This window comes from Siphateles boraxobius, unplaced genomic scaffold (assembly GCF_051911475.1).
Source record: "Siphateles boraxobius isolate OS27281-9 unplaced genomic scaffold, OSU_SipBor_1 13, whole genome shotgun sequence".
NCBI classification, from domain to species: Eukaryota; Metazoa; Chordata; class Actinopteri; order Cypriniformes; family Leuciscidae; genus Siphateles; species Siphateles boraxobius.
Window position 1 is genome coordinate 26712876 of NW_027508733.1, and position 18547 is coordinate 26731422.

At 42.0% G+C, this 18547-nt stretch overlaps 1 protein-coding gene across 25 annotated transcripts in view; it reads left to right on the forward strand.

Moving 5' to 3' along the window:
* Positions 1–17665, forward strand: part of abi3bpb (ABI family, member 3 (NESH) binding protein b) — a 33588-nt gene extending 15923 nt beyond the window's left edge. For 7 of the 25 annotated variants that reach the window (XM_077226827.1, XM_077226839.1, XM_077226848.1 and 4 more), the window contains 12 exons: positions 1188–1358; positions 1981–2046; positions 10139–10207; positions 10406–10519; positions 10682–10771; positions 10899–11108; positions 11884–11989; positions 12596–12675; positions 14190–14219; positions 14834–14992; positions 15085–15207; positions 16300–17665. In XM_077226827.1, coding sequence (XP_077082942.1) covers positions 1188–1358; positions 1981–2046; positions 10139–10207; positions 10406–10519; positions 10682–10771; positions 10899–11108; positions 11884–11989; positions 12596–12675; positions 14190–14219; positions 14834–14992; positions 15085–15207; positions 16300–16415 — 1334 coding nt within the window. In that variant the 3' untranslated portion in view covers positions 16416–17665. The remainder of the gene's footprint in view (positions 1–1187; positions 1359–1980; positions 2047–10138; positions 10208–10405; positions 10520–10681; positions 10772–10898; positions 11109–11883; positions 11990–12595; positions 12676–14189; positions 14220–14833; positions 14993–15084; positions 15208–16299) is intronic. The other 18 variants (XM_077226833.1, XM_077226832.1, XM_077226845.1 and 15 more) reach the window with 3 other exon arrangements.
* The last annotated feature ends 882 nt before the right edge of the window (positions 17666–18547 follow it).

Consider the following 18547-nt stretch of genomic DNA (forward strand, 5'->3'; position numbering starts at 1 on the left):
CCAATCAAACAAATTTACGATGTGGCAACATCTGTGGCACGTTGCATTTCTCCTATGACAACGTCGCTGTCTATGTTCTCACAACATTGTAACAATGTAGAATTGTAAGGCGCGACAGGGCTGTAGCAACATTGTTGCTCTACATTCAGCAACTGAGAAACGACGTTCTGGCCAAAAAAAATTTTTATTCTAGATATCCCTATAGCCTATAGATATCCCCCATTTAGCATTTTATGTTTTGAGGTTAATTTATAATTAGTCAGATGTTAGATAGGTATATACTTTTAAAATATTGTTTATCCTTATTACTTGATGGGACTATCAGTAAATTAGCCTAATTATAATCAACACCTACAAGTGTACACTTTGAAGAGTAAAAATGACAAAAGGTTACATTAATTCAACTTTATTAAAACAGCATATGGTAATCAAATGGCACTTCCAAAAGTCATACATTTCTGAAAAGCTAAATTAACAAATACACACATTTATTTTAAGTGCAATAAATAAAACATAAAAAGCAAAGATCAGAACATTTATTGAACAAAACCGGGTTTTGTACATGGCAGACAGGGGAGCGTAGTCGAAAGCCGAGCGATAAAGGTTGGTAAACAGAATCAGTCCAGGAAACATCATAAAATCCAGAGGAGCAAAGAAACGAATGAGACTAAATAGCAAACTAATCAAATGAAAAACTAAACAGTGCGAGCAAGGCTACATTAGTCACATTAGAAAAATGAAATTGTAGCTTGTGTCTTCAGGGCAGTGACGAGTACATATGTAGTCCAGCGGTTGTCAAGACACCATAGACACAACCTTAAGCAATGGCCCCGAATGGTGGTTTAATGTCAACATTGTGACAACGCTGTAACAACACCACAGAACGTACTGTAGTTATAGCAACCTTTTGACCATGTTGTTAAAACATTGTTAGAAGGTTGGGTACATAGTGCCAAAATTCTGTGTTTGCTGGATATACAGTTTAGTGTAACACTTAAAGAAAACTTAAATCCCTTGATGGTATGTTGAAACACAACTAGCTAACTTTGACATCTCTCATCAGCCCACAGAAAAACTTTTTTAACACATAGCAGCCCTTACATAATTGTACTGGATCTGCCCCAGCATGCACTTCACTTCCTAGAGCCGACAAGGCATAACAAAAGCTGCTGTTGTTTTTTATCTAGGTAAGAGCATCCGGAGAGACTCCATCTCTTCTCTTCCTTCCAAACCCATCGATTCAGTCCTAACAGTGACCACCAGGAACCAGACGTCACTGAGCAGAAACCCTTTCTCTCTCTCTAATGGCATGAGACATTCTTCCCCCAGGCCCGGCGACTCCTCCAGAAGATATGGGGGTAAAAAACATTACGCTAGTCTTTTTCTTTCTTTACTCTTTTTTTTGTGTTTTCTCTTCTGCTTTTGTTTTTTATTATTTTTATTTATTTTTACCTAACTTAAAAAACAAAACAAAAAATAGTAATAGAAAAAAATAATATTACTTAAGAAAATGTTTTTCTTTTCTTTTGCTCTGCATTCTCCCCTGTCAGGACAATGCCATTTGGTTTTCTTGGGGCATTTTCTCTTCAAGAGCCCAATTTTTCCCTTTGAAACATGTGGTGTGGTGTGTGTGTGTGTGTGTGTGTGTGTGTGTGTGTGTGTGTGTGTGTGTGTGTGTGTGTGTGTGTGTGTGTGTGTGTGTGTGTGTGTGTGCAAACCACCCATCATACTCTGTTACACCTGACAGTTTTACTGTCAGCAAAGTATGTGTGATTTAGCCCGATGGGCACGCAGACCGCCAACATTTGCACTAATCTGATCTTGAAAGGCCTCTCTTCCCCTCAGGCAGTTGAGCGGCCGCCTATAACTCTCTATGTAAACCCCAGTTTTCTTCAGCTGCAGTGCATCTCAGCAAAAACAACATGATGCTACCTTATTCTTCCTTTTCTCCATAACATCCACTCTTTTCCCCTCCAACAGTTAACGGTGAGCACCATAAGGGACTTTCTCTCCCCAAACCAGTCATGTGGTCCAGACCAAGAATGGGTAAACAGAGCCAACTCGTCCTGTTTGTGTGTTAGCCATCATTAACCTGCAGAAATCTTGTTTGTGACGCAGCCCATATGCCAATGTTGGTGTCCTTCCCATCCATAATCTCCTGTAAACTCGTGTCTGTCCATTCATCCATCCACTCATTCACCAGTCAACCCATTTGCTCGCAAATCTGCCTGTTGTCTTCAACGTTTGTTGTCGTTTTGCAAGCTTCTGCAGATCCCATGCTGCTGCGAGCTTTGTGGTGTAATTGTCAAAGCTTTTCCCCAGATTGGTTTCTTTCATTTCTAAACCATCACGGTGCTGTAGGACATTTATTTTCAAGAGAAAAACATGTCTTTTGGAGGACACAGAAACCCACCGCAATGTCCTAAACTGTCTCATAACATTCTGTGGCTCTTTTATTTGTGCATTTCAGCAATAATGTTTGAAACTCCCTTCTGCAGAGGACTGTAGCTGCTTCTGGATAAAGTTCATTGTGTGCATGACTACTTGCATGTTTTATTGTAGTCACAAGCTTCTATGTGGTATGAGGTCTTTATCAATATGCCATATTGTTTATCTCTTGTCACAAAAACAAAAAAGGCTGAAAGATGACAACATTTTAGTATTTATCCACAACCTATTAATTCACATTACTGTTATTTTCAACACAAATGCCAAAATGAATGGGGACCTTACTAAGAATTCCGCTATGAAGTGAACTAGACTTCATACAAATCACATAACAGCACAATAACAGACACAAACTATGCGTGTGAACTCAATTCACACGGTGTATCGGTTCTGACTAGACTTGGTTTTGGAAGACGCAGCAGACTTCTGCAATATGGCGTACTTTCCAAGACTATGCAGTATGACTCCACCACTGCGATATTTAAATTCCCAAAAGTATGTGCGACTACACTAAATGTGTGGATATTTGCCTGTTCATACTCTTCCCTATTATTTAATCATTCGATGACAAACAAAACAATCCCAGGTCTTCAAAGTGATGCCACATCTTATAGCTTGTGCAAAGTCAGTGGAATACAACAAAACAGATCATTTAAATTAGCACAGTTTGTTGGCATGGATTCTCTATCTTCTGACCAAAAGCCAGAGATCTGTGGAGATCAGTGGTGGCTCTCATTAAAGAGGAGTCTTATGGTAGATTTGCTTGACAGTGACTGCCTGAAATTTTCTAACCACTGTTATGATACCACAAGAGTTTTAGATCACCCAAAACATTGGGCATCACCACCGAAAACCTCAACTACTTCTCTGGAAATTCTGTTTCATTCTGTTGGTCTTTAGTTTTATTTTCAGCAAAGCTTGGCTTTTTCACCACCCAGCTTTGCAATTTTTTAACTCATACCACAGGGTTTAGTGAGCTGAGCTCTGTTTGATTGCCCTGTGATGAACTGAGGGTTTCACAACTGGTGCCTTGGATTTAAATTGAATCAGTTTTTCTGGGAAGGGTTCACATGCTCTAGTCTGTTTGCCTTTGGCTGTACTCCAAGACGGCACTGAGAACTGAAGGCTTGAAAGGTGGATGAAGTGCCAATGGTTAGACTTCATCCATGCAATGAGAAAGAAAACAAGCAATTTTCTCTCATTTCCAATTAACTTTGAGTTTGAGCAATTTGCTGCTCCCATTTAGCAAAGCATCCAAATTGCAGGTTCTCAAAAGTCAACAATCATAGTCAGTTTGATTATTTAGAGTATGAGATACTCTAGTTCCCATAAATCAAGGATTTGAAAATCACTGTTTTCATATTAGGAGATTTCTTGTCCTTTTCATTTTCAAATTGGTTTATTGGATTTATTTCCCTTTCCTTTTTATTAAGAGGCCTATGTCTTAAAAGCTGAAAGCAGTCGTTGCCGATAGCCTCGCGGGCAGTGCGCTGATATGTAGTGCTGTTGCGCTTCAGGCGAACCAAGTTCGAGTCCCGGATCGCGGATCTTTCCTGATCCTGTCCCTCTCTCTCTCCTACTTTGCTTCCTGTCTGTAACTGTGCAATCATAATAAAGGCAAAAATTCTAAATATAAATCTTTAAAAGCTGAAAGCGCAAAAAAAAAAAAAATCACCCTAAAATCGAAGAGGTGTCAAACTCATTCAACCCCAAAAAATTAAAAGAAAGGGAAATTTTGCATTCAATTCATATTGCCTTTTGCTTTGCTGAAAAAGTAGCTAATCAAAGTTGAGGCTGGTAGTGATGTGTTCCACTGTTTTTCATGAGAATTAAATCTTAAGTCAAGAGAACGTCAGGAAGATGTGTGAATAGCATGAGCAGGATAATAATAATAGTTATGCATTTTATTTATAGGTGCCTTTCAAAACAATCGAGGACATCTTACAACTTAATGACAGTCATCCAATACAAGAAAGACAATACAATCAAAGCAACATCAGCATTAAGATAATCCATAAATTAAAATGAATCAGGAAAAGCTAATTTTAAAAGATTATAGTTTTAAGACATGGTTTTAAAAGTAATGAGAATCACTTTCACATATAAATTGCGGAAGATAGTTCCAGAGACAAGGAGTAGCACAGCTGAACACTCTGGATCCCATAGTGGTTAAACGGACAGCTGGGAACAAGGGAAAGGAAACAAGATGAGGAAGATCTAAGAGTACGGGTGGGAGTATATGTGAAGCAAGTCAGAGAGATATGAGGGTACAAGATTGTGCAGAGCTTTAAAAGTGAAAAACGTCTCGGGTTATGACTATAACCCTTGTTCCCTGAGAAGGGAACGAGACACTGCGTCGAGAATCGACTCTTTGGGGACGCTCCCTTAGCGTGCGCCTCTGAAGTATGAATGAAACTATTCCAATCCTGATTGGTGTTGTGTCATGACGTAACATGTGACGGCATAACCGGATGCATAAAAGCAACGCCGGCACACACACACACTAGCCTAGCGATGAAGCAAGACGCTCTAAGGCCTCGAGGGGCGTGGCAGGACGACGCAGTGTCTCGTTCCCTTCTCAGGGAACAAGGGTTATAGTCATAACCCGAGACGTTCCCTTTCGAGGGAACTCAACACTGCGTCGAGAATCGACTCTTTGGGGAACGAATGCCCACTAGGCCACGCACCGAAGACAGGCCTGCCCAGGAGTGAAACTGATTCAGGCACTCAGCAGGACGAGAGCACACGTGCGCCAGGCGTACTGGGGAGGTGCAGACTATAGAACCTAATAAAAGTGTATGGGGTAGCCCAACCGGCTGCCTCAGAGATCTCCTGGAGGGGAACTCCCGAGAGGAGGGCCCTAGAGGACGCCATGCCTCTAGTAGAATGAGCCCTTATGGCCAGAGGTGAAGGCAAATTGTGCACCTCATAAGCCAAGGCAATAGCCTGCACAATCCAATTTCTAATGGTTTGCTTGGATGCCGGGAGCCCTCTCCTAGGTGACCCGAAACACACTAACAGTTGGTCCGACCTCCTCCAAGAAGAGGACCTCTCGAGATAAATACTCAAAGCTCTGACGGGGCAAGGCAAATGAAGCTTCTCTTCTTCTGCCGACACATGAGGTGGAGAATGGAAAGCCTGAAGGGTCGTAGACCTAGCCGTATTAGCAGGCACTTTAGGCACATAGCCCGGTCTCGGGTGCAAAAAGGCCTTAACCTTGCCAGGGGCAAACTCCAAGCAAGCTGGTGTCACTGCCAGGGCTTGGAGATCTCCCACCCTCTTAAGAGAGGTGATGGCTAAGAGAAAGACCAATTTGTAGGTAAGATCTTTAGGCGAAGCCGACTGAAGAGGTTCGAAGGGGGCCAGGGATAACCCTTCCAGAACCACTGCCAGGTCCCAGGCAGGAACCCTGGACCTGGTTGTCGGTCTCATCCTCCAAGTACCTCGGAGAAAACAAATGACCAGCTGGTGCCTCCCCAGAGGCCCATCACTTAATGGCGCATGGAAAGCCGCAATGGCAGCCACGTAAACCTTAAGCGTGGAAGGGGAGAGACCCGCAGAGAAACGATCTTGAAGAAACTCCAGAACTGAAGCCACCGGGCAGTTAACTGGGTCTAAATTATGTTCTCTACACCAAGTAACGAAAACATTCCACTTGAGGCCATATAATCTCCTAGTAGACAGAGCCCTAGAGCTAAGTATGGTTTCAACCACCCCGGCTGATAGACCAGCGTTTAGGTACTGAACCCCCTCAGAGGCCAGGCCCACAGTTTCCACAGCTCTGGTTGAGGGTGGAAGATTGTGCCCTCCACCTGCGACAATAGATCCCTCCTCAGAGGAATCTGCCATGGCTGAGCTATCAGGAGCGAAATTATATTTGAAAACCATACTCGGGTCGGCCACATTGGGGCAACCAGAAGTAGACTGATGCCTTCCTGACGGACCCTCTCCAGGACTGCCGGAAGCAGAGCGATCGGGGGAAATGCGTACAGGCGAAGCCTCGGCCAGGCCTGTACCATGGCATCCAACCCCAGTGGGGCTGGATGTGAGAGGGAGAACCAAAGTGGGCAGTGGGACGTCTCTCGAGACGCGAATAAATCCACTTCCATGGGCCCAAACCTCTCCCATATCAACTTCACCACATCTGGATGAAGTCTCCATTTCCCGGGCCTCAGCCCCTGCCTCGACAGGATGTCTGCTCCCTGATTCTGAACCCCCGGAATATACATAGCTCTGATAGACAGTATTTTCCCTTGGGACCAGAGAATAACCTGATGCGCCAGTCTGCACAGAGGGCGCGATCTGAGTCCCCCTTGTCGGTTTAGATAAGCTACCACTGATGTATTGTCCGATCGTACTAGGACATGGTAATCCTTGATGTCTGGAAGGAAGCTCCTCAGAGCCCTGAACACAGCCAACATCTCTAGACAATTTATGTGCCAAGAATAATGATGGTCCTGCCACAGACCCCTGGCAAAGCGGCCGTCCATGACCGCGCCCCAGCCAGTGAGGGAGGCGTCTGTCGAAACGGTTTTCCGGCGACATGACGCTCCTAACACTGGCCCTTGGGACAGGAACCAAGGTTTCTTCCATATTATTAGAGAACGAAGGCATCTGCGCGTTACTCTGATCATACGAAATGGATTCCCCTTGGGGGAAAACCCCTTGGCTTTCAGCCACCACTGAAGGGGCCTCATGTGTAGAAGGCCCAAAGGTATAATGTTGGATGCCGCTGCCATGAGGCCCAGCAGTCTTTGGAATTGCTTTACAGTAGTGGCCTGGCCTAGCTTTAACTTGGACACCATCGCCAGAATGGACTCGATACGCGCCGGAGACAAGCGTGCCTGCATCGTAGTCGAGTTCCACACAACGCCTAGAAACGTTGTGGACTGGGATGGTTCTAACACACTCTTCTTTGTGTTGAGTCTCAACCCCAATTTTTGAATGTGGCCAAGGACGACATCTCAACACCTCCTGAAACCTGTCGACGACCGATGTAACGGCGTCGCCGAACAGGCCAGAAGGCGAAAGCGGCGCATCCAGCAGAACAGATTTATCTTTCTCCTTTAGACCAGATAAATTGAGCCACAGATGCCTCTCCGTGGCCACCATAGCTGCCATAGAGCGGCCAATAGCGCGGGCCGTCTCTTTAGTGGCCCGGAGAGACAAATCTGTGGCTTTGCGCAACTCTGAAATATCTTCAGGAGTTGGCCCCTCCCCCTCGTCCAAATCTTTCAGGAGATCGGCCTGGTATGCCTGCAAGATAGCCATAGAGTGCAGACATGAACCAGCCCGACCTGCCGCCATGTAAGCCCTGCCTATTAAAGCAGATGTATCTCTGCAGGGCTTACTAAGCAGCGCAGGGGTTTTAAGGGAAGATGCCGACTCAGGAGATAGATAACCGGCTAGAGCTTCTTCGACTTTAGGCATCTTCCCATAACCCATATCCCGTGCCCCCACAACATTGCTATAATCGACAACAGATGGACGGGAGACACGGGACGAATGCGGTTTATCCCACGATCTCAATCTCTTTGTGGAGATCGGGGAAAAACGGCAAACCCCGGCGCTGAGGCTGTGACCTGTGCCGCAGGAAACGCTCGTCTAACTTGCTTACGACTTGCGTTCCCTGCTCATCTTGTGGCCAGCTGATGTTAAGTCTGGCCACGGCACGAGTCACAACCTCCACCAGCTCCTCATAAGCTTGGCCGTGAACTGGCGCGCTCGACTCACGGTCATCCTCGATGCTGATCACCTCTGCCTCCTCGGAAGCAGAGAGCTCAAGCACCGGGACCTGGTCGTGGGCAGAAGAAGCCGCAGCGCGGGCTTCTGCACCACTCACAGGGGCTTCGGGATCTTCAGATGAAGAATGAGAAAGTGCCGCAGCAGTCTCATTCTCATCTGCAAGATCCCGCTGCGAACCCCACGATCTGAGTCGCCGCGCCGCCTCAACAGACGCGGGACCAGAACCGCGGGGAACGCGAGCCTGACCGAGCTTATCAAAGCACGCCAGCCGGGAGCGCAGCACCCTCATGGGTAGTGCTTCACAGTGTATGCAGGCAGCTCCCTCGAGAGCTGCCTGGGCGTGCTGCGCTCCCAAACAGTTCACACACAAAACATGCGTGTCCCCATCCGTAATAAAACGAGGACAGGGGTGCACACACATTCTGAACTGCTGGCTGGCCATAATATATATAGGGATAGACAAACAACACCAAATAAGACAGACAGTCGTAACATAGAGCGCTTGCTGAAGAGCGAAAAGCTAGTGTGTGTGTGTGCCGGCGTCGCTTTTATCCATCCGGTTATGCCGTCACATGTTACGTCATGACGCAACACCAATCAGGATTGGAATAGTTTCATTCATACTTATGAGGCACACGCTAAGGGAGCATCCCCAAAGAGTCGATTCTCGACGCAGTGTTGAGTTCCCTCGAAAGGGAACTGAATCTCTTACTCTACACGATATTTAACAGGAAGCCAGTGTAACTGATAAAGCACAGGAGAGATGTGTTTAACGGAAGAGGATTCAAGTTATTATGTGGGTGGCTTAGTTTTGGACCAACTATGGAGAAGATTTAGATGTAACCCAAATAGGAGAGAGTTGCAGTAATCAATGCGTGAAGTAACTAGATCGGTAACACTTTAGAATACGGTTCCTTCGTTAATGAATAACTACACAAGAACCAATGAGTAACACAATATTAACAATCTAGTAACTATTTTTAACTAACAAGAAACTCTGATTAACGAACTAGTAAGTAATAGCGCACAGATGAAAGTGGTAGTTCACTATTAACTAATCAATAACTACTATTTTTTATGCTTCACAGAGAACTACTGAACAAGTTTATTAACAATCTAGTAACTACTATTAACTAAAAAGAAACTCTGATTAACAAATTAGGAAGTAATAGTGCACAGATGAAAGTCATACGTCATTCTTTTATGGGAATTACTAATTATTTGGATCCGTATTCTGAAGTGAAGATCATGGGAACTAACTAGTAATGACTCAAGTGTTACTACATGATCTATTAACACGATAGATTGTTAATATTGTGTTCTCATTGGTTCTTGTGTAGTTATTCATTAACGAAGGAACCGTATTCTAAAGTGTTACCACTAGATCATATAGTGGTAGTGGGTGTAAGAAATGGACTAAGACGACGGATGTTCCGTAAGTGGAAATATGTGGACCGAGTGACAATAATAACATGTCTTTCAAAAGACAAGCTACTATCAAGGATGACACCCAAACTCTTAATCTGAGAAGACAGGGAAATTATGGAAATATAAATAGTAAGTGAAAAGCTGTCAAATTTTGCCAGATTGGATGTAGTGCCAACAAGAAGAACCTCAGTTTTATCAGTATTTAGTTTGGGAAATTGCAGGAGAACGGGATTAGATCTTATCTAAACAGTTCAAAAGGGAAGAAGAACAAAGAGTAGAATTAGGCTAGGAGGACAAATAGTGCTGAGTGTCATCCACATGGCAACAGGTAAAAGGTAGATAATAAGTGGGTTGTGTGGCAAATAGATAGAAGGGCTACTTCTGACCTCTTACTGCTGTGTTTTGGTGCCATTTTTTACTTACTGCATCCTTGTTTGTTCATGTATTACTGGAAAAGAGAGAGGAAACTTGATTCTGGCCTGACTTCACTTCATTACTTTCACTTCCATCATTGCAGGTTCTCCAGCTGCACGCCTTCCTATTCCAGCAAAAAAGCCTAATCTTGTGGGCAAGCCTGGAGGATTAGGTGGGTAAAAAGTTAACTGGACTTAAAAGTACAACCAAAAGGAGTGAAAAATTATTTTGTCATTACAATTGACCCACAGACTACAAAAATGTGAATTACATTTTTTTACAGGCTTTTCTGCCAGTTAACACTGAACAACTTAGAAAAACATTTATTTTTAAACATTTAATTTATTCACTCACTCATCAATGTACACAGCAGACAAGATAACAGACCTGAATCAGGACAAAGCTTCTATCTTGAAACCCAAGCTGCCACCTGTTACAGCAAAACCATCCAAACCAAAGACAACATCTGCTCCTGCGGTGACAGGTTTGTCTTCATGAGGATATTTCATAATATTCTTCAATATTCTGCAGAAGTTTATACATTTTTTAATACATTTTCATGTGGTGTATAAAATACCCTGGTGGTAACAATCTATTAACCATTGGTTTGAAATGATTGACACTGTTCATATTTTTGGTGTCCTAGCACCCCGATTTGAGACCTGGGAGAACTCTTCTGTATTCAGCTCTGTTCCTGCTTCTAAAGTTGATGCCTTGGGCAAAGAACGCTACATTGGTAATGCTACTTTCATAATCACTGTAGCCGTGCATGCCAAGAACTCTGAATGATGCTAATTTGAGTTTCAGAGCCAAAGCAAAGAAGATAAGAGTCTGAATTTAAACACAAATGTGTTGTTGTCCAGCTCCACATGTGGTCTATAAGACAGATAAGAAGCCAGATGAGCCCTGCTCCATCACCACCTCTCTGAGTTACTTCCCTGAGGAGGAGGGTGGAGAACAAAATGTCACCAACCCTCCAAGAACAGCCCCATCCAACCTCACCGTTGTAACCGTGGAAGGATGCCCCTCCTTCATTATTCTGGACTGGGAGAAAACCGATAATGAAACAACAGGTAGGACAGGGGGATGGATTATCAAAGGAAACTTATAGTCAAATGTCTATTGGGTTATACCCATTTGTATCTGAGGAATGGAATGTGTATAATATTGTGGTGTTAGAATGGAATTTGACCTTGTCTTTGATGTATCAAAGTCAAAAGTTAGGGTTATGACTGAAACACTAACACTTGGATTTGATCAGTATAACACTAACCCAAGACTGTGATGTCAAACACTAACCCACGCTTTTGATTGATCAAACACAAACCCTCTGCTTTCATTTGTCAACTTTGATGAGTCAAAAACTAACCAACAATAACTTAACTGACAACATTTATTGGTAAATCACAAACCATTTACTTTGATTGGTAAACTTTGATGAGTCAAAAACTAACCCATAACTTAGATAAGTCGGACACTAGCATTGACTGTGATTAGTCAAACAAACACTAAGCATTGACTTTGAGTAAAACACTAACCCTTGAATTTGATCAGTCAAACACTTTGATCAGTCGAACACTAACCCTCGACTTTGATCAGTCAAACACTAACCTTCGACTTTGATCAGTCAAACACTAACCCTCGACTTTGATCAATCAAACACTAACCCTTAACTTTAATGGATCAAACACTAAACTTTGGCTTTGATGGGTAAAACACTAACCCTCAACTTCGATCGGTCGAACACTGTCAACTTTGAACTGTCAGAAACTAACTCTCGACTTTGGTGTAACCAAACTGTGACCAGTCAGTCCCTTACCCATTTTCTTGTCATTTGACTTTTCACAGAATATGAGGTTATCTCAACAACTAAAGGTCCTGATGGTGAACAGGTTTCTATTCTGACCACCAACCAGACTCATACGGCTGTGGAGAACCTCAAACCAGAGAGCAGGTACAGTCACAACGCAGAACGCCAACCTCTCTATTTAAGGCACTCTGCTGAATTTGATAGATATATTTTAGTTGATGTGGGTGTCAAATACCAGGGGTGTTAAGACTTGCATGCATCCTGAGGTCTGGACAAGGTGTTGAATGTGTGCGCTGTGGTCTGGCTGTAGGGGAGCCGTCACGCTTGCTAGCTTTTTAATGAGGCTGAATATAGGCTCAAGATCTGGTGACACAATATAAACCAGGGCTTCCTATGGACTGCTTCTCAAGGCACGTGGGCCTTGGTTATGTCTCTACATCACACATGGAGGATCCATTAAAAGGGGGGCACAGGATTTGAGTCCTCATTCTCTGCAGAATAAATATATCAAGTGTCAGGGCTCAGAAGACGGGAAATAAGAACCTCATTTTACTCAGAATTTGACAACAACCCACCAGGATTCCAATACAGAAGTACATTTTAATAATTTTGGATTAAGCAGACTAAGAAGTACTGTCAGAACACTGTCAGAAGCATAACATTAGATCTGAAATTAATATACTTAATGGTTTTATGAGGATCAAAGCAGAAACGTAATGTCCCATCACCTCTGTTTTTCTTACCTTACAGTTATGAATTCAAGGTGAAGCCCAAGAATGAGCTTGGTGAAGGGCCACCCAGCAAACCAGTCTCTTTCAACACAGAGTCTGGTAATTCGTTTTCTCTTAATTCTTAATTAAAAACATTTTACAAAATATACTCACTCCTTACTTGAAGAACTTTTGTCCCCCAAATGTAATTAATTTGACCCTTTTAGGACAAGGCAAGCTTAGTTCCGGTTGTAAAACTTCATGTGGTGCAACTTCCTGGAAAACCTAATGACTTTTCTGAATTAATCATTCATGATATAAAAAATTAATAAAAATAAAAATATATACTTTTTTCTAGGGATGTCCTGATCAAGTTTTATTTATTTTATAAATGTTTTGCCACCGATCCGAATGCCAGACTTTCAGTTGATCAAATAAAAAAAATTGCTGGTCCTTCAGATTGACTCGGGACATCCCTACTTGATAAAAAAAATAAATAAAAAAAAACTTAAAATGTGAACATTTACTTATACATTATTCAAGGTGTAAGGAAAAATCTTGTTGTTGTTGTTGTTTTTTTACTTGATGGTTACATTATATTTTGTGGGGTAATTACATTTAAACGTTCTTAGAAATTGTATAACAGACACTTACAGACCCTTGTAACATTTATTTCCAAGATACTTTTGATCTTATCTTATCTATTCATATGCATAATTTAATGTGAAATAAATGTCCTAGAGCTATCTGCATGTTTGTTTATTTCGGTAATAGTTTAACCATGAGTCGTCGTATTCTAACCAAATCCCAGTATTAAAATAGAATATGTTTTTAAAGTCATACATTAGGCATACAATGCGAATATCCCCAGAGAATCGTTGCAAATTGCTTTTCCATGGCTTGTGCAAGTCAGCCAATATTTGTGACCTCTCCTTTACCTGTTAGAGATACAGTATATGTAATGAGTTGCTTGTCGTTAACATAATGACTCCAGCATGTCCCCGCACTATCGTAACGATTGGCCCCATCACTGCCTGCTGATGCACCCCTGGAGTGTTGTAACACAGCCAACCTTTCCCTGTCTTACAAGCTCACTAACAACATATCATAAATAAGAAACAAATAAAGACCCATATCATCCACATGTTTTATGGGAGGAGGCTTTAGTTTTAAACCTCGTCTGGCCTGCATAAAGAAAGTCTAGCAACAGAATGGAAAGCAGGGCAAAGGCAACTAGGAAGGAAAGAGAGTCCATATGTGCGATGACGGGAAAGAAATAGAGGAAAACTGAATGATGAGATTTTACCGCCAAAGCCCCAGAGGCTCAGTCTCTCCCCTATAGTATTGGCAGATCCAGCAGGTTAGTTCATGCCAGCTGATCTCTCTTCATAAGGGAGATTCAAAATCCGCTGGAAAAGCACAATATTTTCTGCTTGTTGGAATTTATTGTACTTTTGTTTTTTTGCTCAAGGCACTCTGCCCACCCATGGATAGCCAATGCAGAGTTGGCCGATTTGTGTATGTAACTTTCCTGCGGGCTACAGATCATTTTGATCGTCTCTATGACCAGGTGGCTGTAAAACAAAACCATAATTTCTGATTTCTCCTCATTTGAGCCTTGTTTTCTCTTGCAGCGGATCCGCAAGTGAGCGAGAACGTCTCAGGTACGTGTTTCTGCTTTGCACCCTATTTCTCTCAGGTGACAAATTCCTATCTGTTGAATAAATGGATAATGTAATGAGCAGTCCTAGTAGAGGAAAGAAAATGAACGAGTAAAGGAGCTGTGGAGACTTCCTATGAGTTCACTTCTTCCATACCAAGATCTCAGCCAGATAAAACATTTACTCAAGAGTGGCAAATGGATAACACCATCCTCTTCCATCCCTGTTCTCAAATAAGGGCCTTGGTTGCCTTCTTGCACTCAGTGAGTTGCAAGAATGTGCCAATTTGATACTCATCTCCCTCGATTTCTTCCTCTGTATTGTCTATTCCACATGAAATAGAGTGTACTGAACAATGGATATAGGGAGCGAAGTCAGCCAATAGTAAGACAAGGTAATGACAGGAGCCAATGGAAACACAGACTAATGGAGCAGCCCCTCGGCTCTTAGTGTCCAGCAAGCCTTTTCTAACACGTGTATAAACACAAATGGGGTCAGTAATCTTTTCAAAAGACCACTGAAAGAAACATTGTTTTGCTCGATCTGTGCCAGAATATAATATCTGGCCTTGTTAGTTCGTAAAATAACATCTTGGGGTTTCTCGGCATGCTTTTCAGGTAAAGATGCCATTTGGACCCAGTTCCCCTTCAAAACTGACTCCTACTCCGAGTGCAACGGGAAGCAGTATGTGAAGAGGACATGGTACCGCAAATTTGTTGGCATCCAACTCTGCAACTCCCTTCGGTACAAGATCTACCTGAGCGACTCCCTCAACGGTCAGTCTTCTGAAAACTGATCCATACATTGGGTTCATTTTATGCATGAATAGATTATAAATTAGCAGCTCTTTTCTTCCCTGTTCCTTTAGGTAAATTCTACAATATTGGAGACCAGACGGGTCACGGTGAAGACCACTGCCAGTTTGTGGACTCATTCCTGGATGGAAGAACGGGAACTCAGCTTCCTGCAGACCAGCTACCAACCAGGCCAGGTATTAGAACTGCAAGAAACCACTGATATAATGCTACTGTGCTTTTAAAGAAATTAATTATATACTCACCTTTTGAAGTTCCAAACCCATAATGAAGCTTTCTTTTAAAACCATTTGATCCAGTTCACAAAACTCTTCTGAATAATTAATTGTGAAATTGTATTGAGCCGCTTCTGACCTCACTGAATCAATGATCCATTCACAGCAGTTGACAGCTCAAGAGGGGAAGATATTAATTTTGGCTATTCACACAAATCTATTGTATGAATTCTGAAAACTTAATACACAGTAATAGATTTATACAGTATGGATATTGATATACAAGTCATAAAAAAACACTTTTATGAAACTCATACCTTTGCCTCCTTCTTGATGCTTTAAATCTTCAGTCCCCATGCAGACTTTTGCTGCGTCGACACCATGCCGTAATAAACATAATTATGAGACAACGACCTGTTGACGTTCTACTCAGAGCTTTTCACATCCTCAGACTCGGAATTATGCATTTCTATGACACTAACACTATCAAATGGCAAAAATAACCTGCAGCGGTCAAGTGGGAGCTCTTAGAAAATGCCGAATTAACGAGTTGTAATTATTGTAATTACGTTAATTCCGACATGGCGTGAAAGAACCTCTTATGGGTTTCAAACATGAGGGTAAGGTCTAACTATGTCCAACTATGGCTGTGTCTAAAATCACATACTCTCTTGAGTAGGTATTTATTTTTAATAAAAAAGTATGTTCTAAATAGTATGAATGTGTGTAGTATGAATGTAATCCGGACGTACGACTTTTGCCATGTTACCCGTATCAAGTGACCTTCTAGTGTTATTTGCGTCGCTTCACTTCCACTTATAAACTTCTCCTGTGGCCTCATGGGATAGTAAAGTGTCCATTATATGCACACTTTAGAATCTCGCCGGTCGAAGTTGGTCATCCGGATACTTTTTGCCAACTCTTTTATGAGTGCTGTGAATTCGGACATACTTCATTTGTCACATACTGTTTTACGCCTACTAAATAGTAAGGAAATATGCAAGTTTGGATGCAACCAATTACTTGGCTCATGCTTTTCTTGATGATTTTCAGGTTTCTACAGAGCAATGAGACAAGAGCCAGTCCACTTCGGCCAGATAGGTGGAAACTCTCACATCACCTACGTTGCATGGTACGAGTGCGGTACACCAATCCCAGGGAAATGGTAGGACCAGAGCAAGTGTCCAGACGGAACCCTGAAGAGCAACTCTCATTGGTTGGGGTCGGTGCCTGCTAATGTCACATGACAGTTTTTTTTTTTTACTGTTCCCCCCCCCAACAATGATGGTGAGTTCGGTCACTCCTCAGCCTACATCACCAAAAGTTCGTACCATGTATAATAGTGTACAGGATCAAAGAGTCAGGGAATACTTTTGAGGGCATTTGTGACATGTAATAGCAAAACAATGCCTCATCTTTTTATTTATCGTACAGTAACTAGAACAAAGGTAAAAAAAAAAAAATTAGTTCATTATGAGAAAACACCGGATACATTGAAGTGATGAACATAAAAAAGAAAGGTAAAAAAATACTTGTTTAAATATTGGGAAGCTGGCTCCCTGAAACTATTTTGATATTTTGTGTAATATTATTTATCAAAGTTTGTGGTTTCTTCACTGGCTTTCTTCCAGTGAGAAAGGGCCAGGCTTTTATTAAGCGCTTTAAAGATAGCCTGGGCTTTTGTCTACCACCAGAGGCAGCTGTATTAGTTTAGGTCTCTGTCATGTCAGATTATATGTATAGCTGGGACTCTTCGCTATGTTGCTTTTACAAACACATTGTACTGGCTCAGCAAGTCAGCTTACCCACACTAGAATAGAAAGAATGGACTCAAGACGACAACACGTCTATGTTTACAATTGGTTGGGATGAACATAATCATTTTCTTTACATGTGGACACACATCTACACACACAAAACATGCAAATTCTCATTCACTCAGATGCTTTGTACCATGGCTGTTGTCTTCCAATGTATGTCCTGGTATATTTGATGGTTCTAGATCGTAAGGATGACCTTACTCTTGCAATTTGCACAGCACAAATGTATTTATATGTATATGGAGAGAGTATTTTTTCAGGAAACCTATGAGAGAATTAAAGATCCTTTCCCCTCAAGCTTGTGAAACACGATACAAGTGATTCAAAATAATTAGCGCTTTTTTTGAGCGTTAACCCAATGATTAGATTCAAGGAGTCTTGAAGATCTTAATTCTTCAAGGAGAGAAAATATGTCTGGGTCCCATATTTTGTACAGTTATGTCCCTGCCAATCCCTTGGCAGAGTTTCTCTGGCTTATCCGTATTTTCATGGAATATGTTTGTAAGATGAAACTGTTGTGTGTTGTTGTTGTTCTGGATTTGTTTTCTTCTGTATGCATTTTACAATAATAAAAAACAGAAGTTTTGTTTCTTTTTTAATCCTCTGTGTCCCGTCTCTGTTGTTGCACTATTGTTTAATGGATTTCTAGAGAATACAATGAAACGCAGTCTCTCAGGTGGGTCTGTTAACACTTGGGTCTCTTTGACCCTTGGGAATTTGAACACCATTAAACTCTTCTCAACCAGCCCCATCTCACAAACCCAAATTATAAAAATAAACATCAATACATGCTTTACTGCATTACTATACTTTTCCAGAGCTAGAAAAAGAGAGGAGTTTGCCCTGCCAAACCCAATACAGGGACATTCTCTGAAAACCACAAAGCTAGAGAGAAAAAAAAAAAAGACTATAAACTTCAAAATGCATCTTGGTAACTTTATTAGGTTTCCAACCAAAAGAAAAAGGAGGCGCGTATAAGAGAAAGATAGAAAGATATAAACGTTAGTTTTGGTTGAAGACAATTAAAAGCCAACAGACTGTGTCCAAATCAGCAAAAATGGCAAAATCTGTTTGGTCACCATTTTCCACAACTTTATTCACATAACAATGTTACCTTTATGCAACCTAATGTTTCTAACCAATTTGAATGATGTATGTACGGCCACAGACTGGGCAACCAATGCTCTGGTTGTGGGGAACATGAACAGCTTCAAATGGTATAAAGCTGCAGATTACGAGATGTTTTACCTAAACTCATCGACTGCAGGCCACCCTCACATATTTACTTGACTGTTTTCGACAGTGAGGCATTCACTCAAATCAACAGCTCTCTCTCTGCAAACTTTACAGCTCGCTTTAATGCCTTGCTCTTCTCACAACTGTGTTGAAAGTAGCCGCTGCTTGGTCCATGCCTGGGCTGTCACCAAGAATTAAGCTTCCTGCAACAAGTCCAGTGTCCAACTTATGTCCCAACACGTGCT